Genomic DNA, 13,984 nt, shown 5'->3' on the forward strand with positions numbered 1-13,984 from the left:
TTTCACTAGGAAAAAAATAGTCTTGTTGAAGAAAACCAAAAAAGCCTTATCACATACACTGAGACGCTCTACGCGTCCGCTGTTGCTATGACCTCACTGTAATGGAAGTTTTCAAATTTGTAGCAATTAATCAATGATTAGAAAAAACTGTCATCTATTTTAATTGGATTAAATATACGATTAAAAACAAAATAACGTCACACATTAAAGATGAGTATCGTAAATTACGCAGAACTATCTCGCAAGGAAGTGCGGAAGGATATATTCTCAAAAGAAGTCCTCTTTAGGTAGCACACCACTAAATCATGACCTCTGTAGTTCATTTGATTTTGTATTCCTTCTTTCTTTATTTCCCCGTTTCCATCACATAACTGATAATTATGACGCTTTTTTCTTATAGAAATTAGAGTCAGGGACATGTAAAAGGGATGACATACAATGGTGTTCTATACATTAATAGCAGAGCTGTGTATCGTCAGGTGGGTGTGATACACGGGTCAGGATACGATACGTATCGCGATATTTCAGAAACAAGTATTTATCTTATAACCAACTTTTGATAACTAGGAAAATGATTTCTGCAGCTTGATGGCACCTTTAGATTTGAATACTATTTGTGTATATGAATATGTAATAATTATCATTGAATAAAAATCAACACTGTTTATTCATTTCATAGAAAATTAGTGTCCACATGTTTAGATTCCAGTGTGCTCCTCTGAGCTGTAATTATGTCTCCCACACAGGGAAATGTGCATTCCTTTTCTACCATTGAAATTTATTTTCTTTAATATTTATGCAAGGAACTTTCTTATATATCGCTACTTCTCCGAAAGCCATTTCCAATTTAGACTTGTGACCGTTTTCCTCATGAACAACATAAACATCTCCCAATAAGTCACTGAAAGCACAATTAGTACTACTTGTATCCTCAGCCATAATTTTGGTTTTAATGGACGACTCCTCAGAGCAAGAACATGAGGAGTCCGCTACCAAAAGCTGAGGAAGTTTTGAACCCCACCGGAGCAGCAACGAATTTGTATAAGCGTATTACGTATCATGAACGTTGATCAAGGGAGTTAAATACGGTTGTTTTTCAAAAAAAAAAAAAAAATAGGTTTCGTGACACATTTCAAGGATGGACGATGCATTGATGCATCACCTCTTGGTGCAATGCATTGATGCATCAGTGAATTGTTACACATATAATTAATATATATTCTACATGCAGGAACTGCATCTCTTGTTCACGTTCTAAAGGACAGCTTATTATCAATCACTCTTGTTGGCCCAGAGGGAAGCGCGCAAGGGGTCTTACTGTGGGAGGTAAACCGGAGTACCCAGGGAAAATTCATATGGTCGGGCAGGTGACCCCATACCTTTTCACATCCATTCTGGGGATCAAACCTCAGATGGCTAGGTGAAAGGCGAGTGCGTTACCACTGTGCCACCCGACCATCCTAAAGAACATCTCTGGGATTTATTGTACACAGAACAACAGGTTTCCGACGATAAATGCAAGCTTTTTAAATTCAAGAGCGAAAATGAAAAACTTACAAAGTAATGAAGTGAACTGCGTTACTTTGTAGGCCATAAAAATTGTAATCACATGTACTACCAGGAGACATAATAAGACATTATCAAAGAAACCATTTCCTCCAAAGGTTAACCTGAGTATTAGCATTGCCATTAACTGGATTAGTGTTTGGTGACAATTGTAAATTAAAAAACAGACTAAATACATATTTAGGTAGAGTGTAGATGTCTGCTTGGTTATTGCGCTATGAACAGCCACAGTCATTTCGAGGTGTGGTAGTTGTGGCGACCTCACTGAACCAGAAAATTAGGCAAACAGATAGTCAAATGTGTTTTTATCATGATGTATACTTTTTTAAACAAGATTTTGCCACTACAGGTTTCAATTAACCGGGGTATTAATGTGTATATTAAGAATCTTAAAATTATTTTAAACTCTTAGCATGATTTCATTTTCACAAGAATGCTTGTGGGTATAATATGACGGTAAGGTAAACTCTTCAACCAGTTGGAAAATAAAAAAGAGTTAGTGGAGTCCAACGTCCTGCGAGTGGTACTAGTTGGTAGATGTATCGGTAGAGGAATCCTAGGTGGATCCAAAGGATTCTAGCAGAGCTCCATAGACGATAAGTTTTAGAACTGACGAGGGCTAGTCTTGCTAGCTGAAACATGTCAACCTAATAAAACTACCGATCACAGAATCCTTGGTGTTGATGCTCCATCCTTTATTTAACCAGTTGATAGGTCAGAAGCTCATGGTCCATTTTGGGAAAATGATCTAGCAAGCCAGTTGTCCAAGACGGATTACATATGGAGTTGGTTTCTATTTTTGACCACTTTTAATTCCTATACACAGTAACATAATTCCATATGTTTGATAGCTTTTCAGAAAGAGTCAACCGTGACCTTTGACTCTTTAACACTGACAAGTACCATCTTGATATGACCCAGTGTAGAACTTGATGTTACAGGGTTAATATGAACCAACCCTGTTGAGAAGTTCTCAAAATATCCAGTACACAATATACTATAAACACAGAGATAAATTTTCCGCTATTTTATTGATCATCTGTAACAGTGAAGCAGCAAATCATTACAACTACTAGCATTGTAATGGAAGCTCGGCACCAATCATCTTACAAACAGAACTGGGGTCCTACTGACTAAAACATCTCGCAGACAGGAATAGGGTCATTTTACAGATTCTATAGGGTAATAAAGTTCTGTAGCTCTACTGACAAATAACGAAATCAATTTAAGTATCATTTGCTTTGAGCAATCAGTTTCTAAATAAGGATTGATTTACACAATGATTTTCTGTTTACTATTATCAAGAATATGGTTACTACTATTTTAAATAAAATAATCTATCTTATACATTATTGATCTGTCTTCAAATTAGTCTCACTAATTTCCATTCAAATTGATTAGAGGTTGCATGGATTCGAAAATAACAGGATTAATACACATGTTTATAGCTGAGAAGCATTTCATTGCCAATTCTTGCTTTTATTTAGCAAACTGAAGTTGTTAATCTTCTCTCTCCAAAAGCAGAACACAACCATTCTTAGTATGTTGTATGTAAGTGTTGTTAAGTTCCTGAAGTTAGATACCCTGTAAAGATTTTCTAGTCTGTTGATGGGAAAGTGTTAATCCCCTTTAAGACTTTAAGAAATGCAAAATTAAGTCAAATTTAATCAACATCATTTACATATAAATATTTCAAAAATATTTCAAAATTACATTTCCTTTACTAGTTAAAACATTGCACAATTCCTCGGTTTGAATAATGAAATTTGTATGCAAATGAAAGTTTATCACTTATGTGTTAATGAAAGTTAATCACAACTTTAATTACCTGCTAGTGACCAATACTACAAACTCAGTATTGGTTCCAAGTGTATTTAATAAACAAATCTAGGTATAAATAAACATTATGTTGTATGCCTCTCTATAATAGGTAATTTTATACTGAATATATACAATAAAAAATAAGTAGGTTTTCCCACTTTAAGTGGTTAAAAAGTACATGATACACAATGCCCTAACTAAATAACTACTGACGGGTAGAAACTCTAAAATGAAATGGGGGATAGGGGGCTGAAATGAATCTATATATATATATGTAGCAGATCTCAAGTACCGTACAAACAACAGTGACAAACAAGCAACAGTGACATGTATGGAATGCAGAGCAAATGGCATCATATGGAAAACACCGAGCAATCACAAACAATATTTAATTGGTATGTAAAATAGTGCAAGACGGGCTAACTTTGGCTTCAGAATATAAACAATGGGTGAATACAGCACTCTCCAGATTAAAAACATCAATAATATAGTAGTAATCATCGTCATCGTTGCACCACACTCACAATCTCATTATCTCAACAACTATCAATGTCTTCAACACTTGTACAGAACAGTTCACTTCACCATTGTTAGAACAGCCGTATCCATTTTCATCTGTACTCTTGTATAGTTTCCTGTAAATCTATAATATTTTGTAATAGACTTTTGCATAGTGGAAATGGAATGAAAAAAAAACCTGAAAATATTAACAAATCCCCTGAACTTCGACTTCTCTCTTTTTTTTTATTTTACTACTGAACCCGTCTACAAAGCCATACATCAACCTTTCATTTATTTTCTGTTTTTACAGAATATGAATAAATACAATGCCACTAAACCCTTAGATCTTTCTTGTATAAAAGGCTTTACCATATGAGAAACACTTTCAGCATTAAAACAATACATTCCATGGTAGCCAAGGTTTTGCTTCATTTTATTTTGGAAATGTGTATTGATCAGAACCAGGTATCGAAGAGAAACACTGACCTGTACCAGGCCAAGACCAAACAAGTCACAACTCTGACGTGAATACAACCTCTGAAATTTAATTTCTATTTCACAATTCTGTAAAATAACGTATCCTATGATGGTTTTGTATGGATATTTGCAGAAAACAAATCTAATATTCCAGAATGATTTCAATATTTGAATGTATAGTAAGTGAAAGGAACCAGTGTAACCTTTTCCATAAATAGATGATTGTGCTTATACATAAACTGTTCTATTTAACTCCATTTTCAATAACATAATAATTATTTTACAAGCTGGTTAACAAATGAAAACAAAATTTTTCTCTTCTAATTATGAATGAGGAACAAATTTTACAAAAAAGGTGATGGAATATAAAACATAGCAAAGCAAGTAGATTCAAAATATCAAAGATTTACAGATACCATCACGCTGTGGCCACAAACATGTTTACAAATAAATGAAAGACCACGTGGGTGTTAGTAGTTACCTCCCCTGATACTAGAGCATTTCTCTGCCAGGCAAGTCAACATTGCGAAGTAAGTAAAATGCTAATACTTGACCTTCATCCCAAACATTTTACCTCCCGAAACTATTTCTTAAATAATCTCATGGTATGTTAACTATCTAGATGGATCAATACACAAGACATATGGGTATGCATGCATTTCAAAAAGTGGAGTTACACTACATGTGTTCATATGGTGACCTGGCAGTATAAAAGTACAATTAATGCAAAATTTTTAAAATATTTGAATGGATAGTTACAACAACTATTTAAAGTTCAATTTCAAAAATACTATTCATATCAATCTGTCTTTTGTATTACAAATGGTAGGTACAAAACACAAGGTACAATGAATTCAGGATGATATGTGAATGCACTATTTTACAAAATTCATACAGATTTCAGTTTTGATCATCTTAACAAGGAAACATGAGTTCTATACACTAACAGTCTTGAGCCTCCCATACAAACTGTACATCAACAACTAGTTATGAGTGTAAAGCCCCGCTATATTCTGTACATATATGAGCTATACACTGCTATATAAAATATATCAATAGTTCAACAGTAACAGTTAGCCCCTATGCCTGACACAGGAGACCCATCATTTCTTACTATATCACAGATTAAGTTAAATATATATAAATTGCCTCCTTGAAAAATCAATGCCTCTTTTTTTTTATCCTGTAAAATTGCTGAAGTTTGTTTTCAAAGCTATGGTAGGTCTTGCTGGTTGATTTTGTGGTAGTTTTGCAGATTTCTCTAAATTCTGCTGTGCTCTCACATTAGCCTGGTTGAGTTTCACAGCTGCCTCTAGTTTGAACTTGAGTTCGGCCTGACTACTCATTATTGTCCTAAATTGCTCTGGGTATCTTGGACCGATTGTTGTGATTCGTTGGAGAGCTTCGTCATGTAGCAGTCTTGCAGATTTAGACATTGAGTGAACTGTTTTTTCGTCCATTAAAAATGACACAAGAAGTGGCATCAACAAAGATAGGAGAGTCAAACCTGAAAATACAGAAAGGCAAATCGTAAGGTTGATAATATCATTGTATTACTGTCAAAGAATATCGTAGCAAAAACATGAGCTACTAAGTTTTAATAAGTAGTCCTAACAATTTCATAACATAAAGTTTCTTATGAAAGGAATACTCCAAAATCAGATGTGCAGAAGAGCTAGATATCTACGAAATAAGAAATGTACCAGTGAAGGATCATTTCAAATCTACATGGTTTTAAATATGAAATGTGCAATCAGTTTGGTGGAGGTTTGGGGGTTGGGCATTTGGGGGTGTTGATCTTTAGTATCTAATATGTAAAGTTACATTTAACATTTTCAGCACAGCCCCATTAAAAGTACCTGTTCATAACATCTACAGTGAACTTGTTTTTATCCTGTAGTAAACCTGAGTGGCTAAAACACACCAGCTACAACATGAAATATCTGTATTATAACCATGCCTCTACTAGTACTCACGTCGGGATTCTTCAGCAATCGCCACTAGTGACACGGCCATGTGTATAGAACCCTTGATGAGGTTAATTTCTGAGTCAATGTTGTGTTTGTTCTCACTGATGTTGCACAGGTATTCCAGGATCTTGGAAGCGACATTACGTATATAAGGCGTGGCACTGTCACGGTCAAGGTGTTGTATCACTGACGTAAACATCTGGACACACTTCAGTTTCACCTGTAAAATCGTCACAGCATTTTCCATACAAAAATATCATGTATAAATGTACGCTGTTTCAGAGCAAAATTCCATCGATTTACAATTCTTTTTCAAATGTAAGTACCGATTTCAAATTTAATCTTGTGCAGATATTAATGGCATATGAAGTTTAATATATCAAAACTTTAATAGACATTCCTTATTAACACCCAAGTTCTAAGTATCTTTGAATACCTGAACTCACGACATTACTATCAAAATCTGCAATATCTCTAAACACTTATACTCACCTGGATACCATCAAAATCCCAGTTATTTTTAAACACCATTTCTATCAGAATCCCATGTATCTTTGAACACCTGTATTCACCTCAATCATCAGAATCCCAGGTATTTTTGAACACCAGTACTTCGTTCATTTCTATCAGAATCCCAGGTATTTCTGAACACCTGTACTCCATTCATTTCTATCAGAATCCCACGTATCTTTGAACACCTGTATTCACCTCAATCATCAGAATCCCAGGTATTTCTGAACAACTGTTCTTCATTCATTTCTATCAGAATCCCAGGTATTTTTGAACACCTGTGCTCCATTCATTTCTATCAGAATCCCAGGTATTTTTGAACACCTGAACTCACCTCATTTCTATCAGAATCCCAGGTATTTTTGAACACCTGAACTCACCTCATTTCTATCAGAATCCCAGGTATTTTTGAACACCTGAACTCACCTCATTACTGTCAGAATCCCAGGTATCCTTGAACACTTGAACACATTGATTCTTGAGAGAAGGTATGTTGGCTACTTGGTGGGGAGCACAGGCAATGAAAACTGTAATAACTCCTAGAAGTGTCACATCCTCCATCCCGGGCTTCTCTTCAGCTGTCATACAAGATCAAATCAAGAAATAAGCAAATGAAATCAAGCTTCAGTTTCTCAAGATAAATAGAGAAGACAAAATTTTGGAGATATTCCAATAAATTCAGTATAAGAAAGGATTGGTTGTGACGGAGATCACAAAACCATATGTTAAATATTGGATGTGTGTGTAAGTTTTCAAATGTTAAATAAGACTGATTGAGCTACATAATTGACACAAACATGTTATACTTACATGGTTTTGCATAGTGAAGAACAGTAGCTAAAGCACTCTGCAGCAGCTGTATCCAACTGTCTGACACTGCTTCATCAGATGTCAGTGGTGAGGAACACAGAGCCTTGAGGGAGCTAAGACAGGCACTGACCACTACAGGTGACCGACGTTCTGACGACTTTGCCGACAGCTCTCGCAACACTCCTGTTACAAGATGTAACACTGTTGGCAGGATAGCTACACTCCCTGGAGGCAACAAGTAACACAATGATTATCAAAGATCTGGTCATCCTGCCACTAATTACATGTCAACTTTAAAACATTTATTTTCTGGCTACAACATAATTACAGAAACATAGAGTCTATTCCACTGATTCTATAGTGACCTATATAGGTACAGGTATTACAGGCAGGTTTGATGCCATACAAAGTTTCATGTTTAAATTTAAGTTCTGCAAATTAGTTTTTTTTTTATCAGTCAGTACCACTGATAAGTGTTTAAAGTTATGTATGATCTCAAACATATGCAAGATTCTTCTTTAATATCATCAAATGGAGCCTTAAAATCAATTGTCAAAAGATCATTGCCACCCTTAAGCCGACACATCTGATAAAAATATCCCCATAAGAACTTATCATTATTTAACAATTAAAATCCCAATCTTCAAACTGTTTGAAAACACATATAACTATAAAACCATTGCAATTACACTGCATTTAATCAAAAGTTGAAAAGAGTACCTTGAGGAGAACACAGGTTTGGTAGTTCTGTAAGGATGAGGACTGTGTTGGCAATGAGCTGACAGGATTCGTCCGACATCTTGGTGAGCCTTGTGGGAACCTGGAAGCCTGTACTAGGGGTGGAGGGGTTGAGGGCAGGGATTTGGCGAGAGATGGCACACAGACACACCTCAAGGGTGGCGTATACCACAGACTTGCCGGGTACAATATCCCCAGCCTCGCCTCCTTCCCCTAACTGTAGGGTACTGTCTGTTGTGTCCATGGAATCTGTACTGCTAGCAGTGCTTACTGGAGTCTCAATCTCCTTTTCTGTAACGGTGATTGAGATAAATATTCTATGTAACATATACATACACTACAGTGACATACTTCTTTTACATTCATAACATTAAATGCAGAAACTGATTTATTCACAACTAAATCTGTAAGTTTTGTCACAAAGAAAAATTGTCTCCTTCTAATCTAGCTTTCCTACCTTTGATTTTGATCTTCTCGTTGTCGAGGTTTTCTCTGGCTGCACATAGTACTTGCTTTACCACCTCAATAGCCAGAAGCTGTGTGCTGATGCTGTCTTTTGTCAACATTGTTCTGTCAAGTCAAAATGATCAAACATGACTCACCCATCTTATACATAAGATCAAAATTTACAGATTCCTTACAGTTGGAGAATCATGGACTTATTGCACATATTCTTGTGTGATCATTTGTATACAACCTTATCCTAAAATCTAAAAAGAAACTGTAATCCCATCAATTCTCAACTAATTTAACATTACTGTTCAAGATTTCCTTTACCAATTATTTCACAGCTATCAGCTAAAACTACAGGAAACCAAGAAAAGTGACTTGTATCAGAAGAAGAAGAATAAAAATGCTATTGCCTTACCTGTGCATGACATTAAGGAGTTCGCGTGACAGCACTGGGTCCTCACCCATAGCCTTACGGGGCCAGCTGGGATTCAGAAGGGCATACAAGGCTTTCAAGCAACTGTTTACCATGTGTTCTGACATAACGATGATATTACTGGACAGTGCTTCCATACAAATACCTGGAATAGAGTCAATTCTTATTATCGACTTCATATCTTCCATCATTTTTAAATACAAAGAACAATTTTTAGATTTATTTTAAAATCAAGATTTTACATTCAGTTACAATCAACAAATTGATTTCCGTTTTATATGTATTTTTATTCTTTGCTGAATATTTGCAGTTCGTACCCAGAATAAGATATAATCTGTCTGCATTAATCTGATCTGGGTTCATGTTAGCTGGAGCATTGGCTGGTGCTAGAGAAAGCCCTCCTGGCTTCTTCTCATTGGCAGCTTCATTGCTGTGGTCTTTTTCTACTTGCAAGAAAGATGATTCATCAAGCCAGATTGCTAGAGCATGAAGGATGGATGGCCATGACTTTTTGTAGTGAGGACGAGCTGAGTCCACTGTCTCAGGATGGTAAAACATACCACCATCGGATGGGAGCTGCCCAGAGTATTCTGAAACAGTGCAAAATTTAACTTGATGTCCAATTAATTTCCACTCAGAAAAAAAAAATTAGAGGAAGAAATAAATCCCACAGATCATTTCAATCTGTTGAATCAAAGAATAGCTGATGAAATTAAATTCACCAAGTGAAAGGAAAAAGAAGAGAATATCTTCCCCCTCTTGAACATATAGGTAAAGTTAATATCCTTGAAAATGGGAGTAGAGCTTGAAATTTACCTGGAGGCAATGATAGATAGGCATGGTCCTTAAGAGCATTGAACCAGTTCTGACTGAGTGTGGGTAACTCTGGCTGTACCAGAGACAACAGACTTTCTCTGGCACTGTCACCAAACTCATCTTCCTCATTCTTAGCCTTTGGTTGAATTGTCTTCTCTCGTTCCACAGCAACTATATAGACCTGGAATAAGTTACAAAACATACTGTAATTACCTTACTCTTTTAATACACAACATAAACGAAAATAAATTAAATGTCAAACAATTTTTACTGATGTTTAGGTATATAAGGAAAACAAATGTTGGAACATGTTGGAATGCTGTATTAACATCAATCTAAGCTGCTTTATTATTGTGAATTAAGTTTCTTGTATCCCATTGGTACATATTACCCAGAAAATTTTTGTTTGTCCTGAAGCAGTATATTTCTATCATATTGTATTCTCCAATATGTCAACACTACTATTTATTGTAAGATGGTTCACTTCTCCACAGAACATTTCTCTGATGACACTAGCACCAAATTTTCTATCTCATTTTTTGTTTGAACATCTATCTAGATAATCTAAAAAAAAAACTTCAAATGAAACATTTTTAAATTCTTGACATACAGAGAGTCTAACACTATCTTACTCCTGTAAAGTCTCACCTCAGCCCATGCTCGTAATACTGCCAACTTCTCCATGGTAACAGCACTCTCATTATACAACATAGACTGTGATTTCCCAGCATTCATTTTGGCCAATGAAGACACTAAAAGTTGGTGAACCCTCCGCAGGTCGTTAAGGTCACGTGCAACACCACTACCTATCCATGTACTGCACACCTTTTAAAGGCAAATATATGGTTAGAAAACATTTTATCTAACTTTGAAACTAATATCTTTTACTTTTTAGTTGAGAACTTCCAACCAATTACCTAAATGTTCAATCTAAAAAAAACAAAGTTGTCTACAAATAACTGAGCTTCAGTTCATAAAATCAAAGCATATCCTTTCAGTACATCTAGTTCAGTTTACAATCAGAGGAATAAATTCATATTGATTTATTATTAAAGACACTTGTAGAATAACTGTTATTGTATAAACTTACATCACAAGCAGCAGCTGTAACATCTGAGGGCGTGTCCTGAGAGAAAGCTGGCCGCAGGGCAGCACTTACCTAAAACAAATTAACATTCTTGTTTTAACTATTGTCAAATAGAAATCTAAAGTTTATGACTATGTGTTTCATTCTGGGAGTGAAAAAGGAAAATAAATACAGTGTCCATAGTTTGAGGTTATCAATGTTCCAATGTTAGTTTATCATTCTCTTGGCACTATCAGACCTTCTGAACTATTTAGGCCTATACTAAATCTTATAGTAGATTATATGGTAGTATTACAAAAGATGAACATTCAACCTATATCCCTACAACAATATTAGAACCCTACCTGTGCTTGGTACTGCTCTAATATCACATGACCAGGAAACTCTGGTTCTGGTACAGCTGCAAACTTTGTTATCACATCCTGTCACAATACAGAGATCATAATGAAAATACTGTGATTAACAGACTTGATTTCATTCACAATAAATAAAAATTTCTTAAGAATGTAATATGTCCATGAGAATATAAAAATTCCTTCAAAGAAATTTCATTTCTGAAGTTAAAACATACCTGTAGTGCTGACAAGCCTGCCAACCTCAACTGGTTACTGTCAGACGTGGCAGCAATGAATGCCATCCGCACCAACTCAGACAGGTGTAGCACTAAGAAGTTCACTGAAAGAGTGGATATTGATACATAACTATAGATCACAGATGCAACATTAATACATGGATGCAAGACATTTTAGTATATAACGGTTGAATGTAGAGTGAGAATTATCATTACAGTAGAATGCCACATATCTGAATGTTACTCAAACTTATAGAAAAATTATACATTTGAACCTAGCAAATTATATGTACCCAAAACAGTTCAAAAGTATGGTATTTATACCATGTATTTAAGACACCATCTTCAAACATTTCAGCTTCTAGCTTGGCAAATACTTTGATAACAATCTAAAGCATGGATGTATGGACTCCCCTTACCATTATTTGTCTTTGCTTTCAGTTCCCTTGCTTTCTCTAGGTTGTAGTGAGTTTCATCTACTTCACACGCTATGATGATCTTTCTCAAGCAGTCTGTGGCAAACACTCGTGTGGGCCATCTATCCAGATAAAAACAGCAACATTAATGACATTCACAATTGATATAAGTTTTTCTATAGCCAATGTGAAACAATCATATACAAGTTAAATACAATTTTTGAGATCAAATTCTAACTGCAGAGAAAATTCCATCGTTCATTTCAAAATTTTTCTGTATCCATCGCCATGAGTTCATGGCAAATATTACTTATATGAATGAAGAGGAAACTATCCATGAGCATGGTTCATTATTTTCACCAATGGCAGTTTTAGAGAAAAAAAAAACATACAAATAAATATGTGTGCAAAGTTGTGACATTTTAAACAGTTACACTTGTAATAATATCTGTTTCTGGGATTCTGTACCTAGGAGCAACTGTTGGATGTGTAACATCAGCTTCTGTAGCCTTGAATTCAAACTCAGCATCCTCATCTTCATACTCCTCATCCTTGTCTTCATCACCATCCACGGTTCCTTCTTGTAAACTACTGGTTGTGTCTGCAAGACAACAAGATGGTTACTAAAGCAGCACAGTTAAGTATGTTGACCATAAATTTGATTTGGTTGGAGGTTCAGTTACAAGATACCATTTAGATTGTAATTTTCAAGGGTGAAAATTTTCGAAATTTGCTTTAATAGGATCAAATTGTATTTAACAAATGTCCATATGTGTCTCATTATATCACAAATGAAATTGTTTGCAGTTATATCAATATATTGTGAAATAGTGGAATTATCTTTCACAGTAAAATAACTGGCTATACTTCACTGTAAAATCACATGTTTTTGAGGAACTTTATTTTGTGGTTTTGAAAAATCATTACTTTGTAGACACCTGATCTCATGGACAAATATAGATCAACAAATCTACTTAAACTAATCTAACATCTTGTGGACTATAAATTCGTGGATGAAGAGTGCTCTCAAAATGAACGAAAATAAATCCCCAACGAAAAATAATGATTATACAGTAATTCTTTACAATGACTTTTTTACCTGTAAGAGAAAGGATTTTGGAAATATTTTCAACAATAATGAGCTCAGCAAAGGATTTACAGTCTTTTATCATGTAAAAATATCTTTATCCATAAATTAGATGCTGGATGATGCTCTACCTCAACACTGTCTTTTATATGAAAAAGTCTGTTGTAATCTGACATATTAAATCAAGAAAACTTTCTGAACCAGACAGACTGACAAATAAGAGAACTAGAAAATTTGTGTTTACCTGTTGAGGCTGACAACACCTCCTTCAGTAACATGAGCCAGCGTGTGAGGTTGCGAGTGGCAAGGGATTGAAGCAGACTGACCAATGTGTCTTGTACATCTGAGATCAACTTGCCGTCGATCTCTGTGTCAAGCATGCCATATAGCTGTCCCTCCACACCATTTTCATTGACTGAAGCAGCTGTGGCAGGTGCTGAGTAAAGACTATTCGTCTCATGGACAACTTTGAGAGCCTGTTCGCTGACTTCCTCTGCCTCTCGTGTGACCAACTGGCGTAGACAGGCAACAGCAGCTCTTCGTAACAGTAAATGGGCACTCTTGAGTGTTTCCTATATAAAGGTTAATGTTTGATATTATTAACTTGAGCAAAACAAGTTCTGTTTTAAAAGACAAAGAAACATTTTTCACATGAAATGTCATTTTTTGTGTTCAGTTTCGCCTTTAATGCAGATCTGAATTATGTTGGGTTTTTTTTTCAGCTCATG

General features: G+C 35.4%; 1 protein-coding gene across 3 annotated transcripts in view; it reads right to left on the reverse strand.

Annotated features, from left to right (window-relative positions):
- Positions 1-2,578: 2,578 nt before the first annotated feature.
- Positions 2,579-13,984, reverse strand: part of LOC132552634 (HEAT repeat-containing protein 5B-like) — a 61,621-nt gene continuing 50,215 nt past the window's right edge. For all 3 annotated transcript variants that reach the window (XM_060216823.1, XM_060216822.1, XM_060216821.1), the window contains 16 exons: positions 13,501-13,828; positions 12,638-12,770; positions 12,173-12,291; positions 11,754-11,857; positions 11,527-11,604; positions 11,186-11,254; positions 10,744-10,920; positions 10,096-10,276; positions 9,597-9,869; positions 9,262-9,424; positions 8,851-8,963; positions 8,376-8,684; positions 7,656-7,880; positions 7,272-7,423; positions 6,342-6,555; positions 2,579-5,872 (listed from right to left, as the gene is read on the reverse strand). In XM_060216823.1, the coding sequence (XP_060072806.1) occupies positions 5,544-5,872; positions 6,342-6,555; positions 7,272-7,423; positions 7,656-7,880; positions 8,376-8,684; positions 8,851-8,963; positions 9,262-9,424; positions 9,597-9,869; positions 10,096-10,276; positions 10,744-10,920; positions 11,186-11,254; positions 11,527-11,604; positions 11,754-11,857; positions 12,173-12,291; positions 12,638-12,770; positions 13,501-13,828 (2,967 nt within the window). In that variant the 3' untranslated portion in view covers positions 2,579-5,543. The remainder of the gene's footprint in view (positions 5,873-6,341; positions 6,556-7,271; positions 7,424-7,655; positions 7,881-8,375; positions 8,685-8,850; positions 8,964-9,261; positions 9,425-9,596; positions 9,870-10,095; positions 10,277-10,743; positions 10,921-11,185; positions 11,255-11,526; positions 11,605-11,753; positions 11,858-12,172; positions 12,292-12,637; positions 12,771-13,500; positions 13,829-13,984) is intronic.

Source organism: Ylistrum balloti, unplaced genomic scaffold (genome assembly GCF_031769215.1).
Source record: "Ylistrum balloti isolate Yb309-2 unplaced genomic scaffold, AGI_CSIRO_Ybal_v1 Utg370264, whole genome shotgun sequence".
In the NCBI taxonomy this organism is placed as follows: domain Eukaryota; kingdom Metazoa; phylum Mollusca; class Bivalvia; order Pectinida; family Pectinidae; genus Ylistrum; species Ylistrum balloti.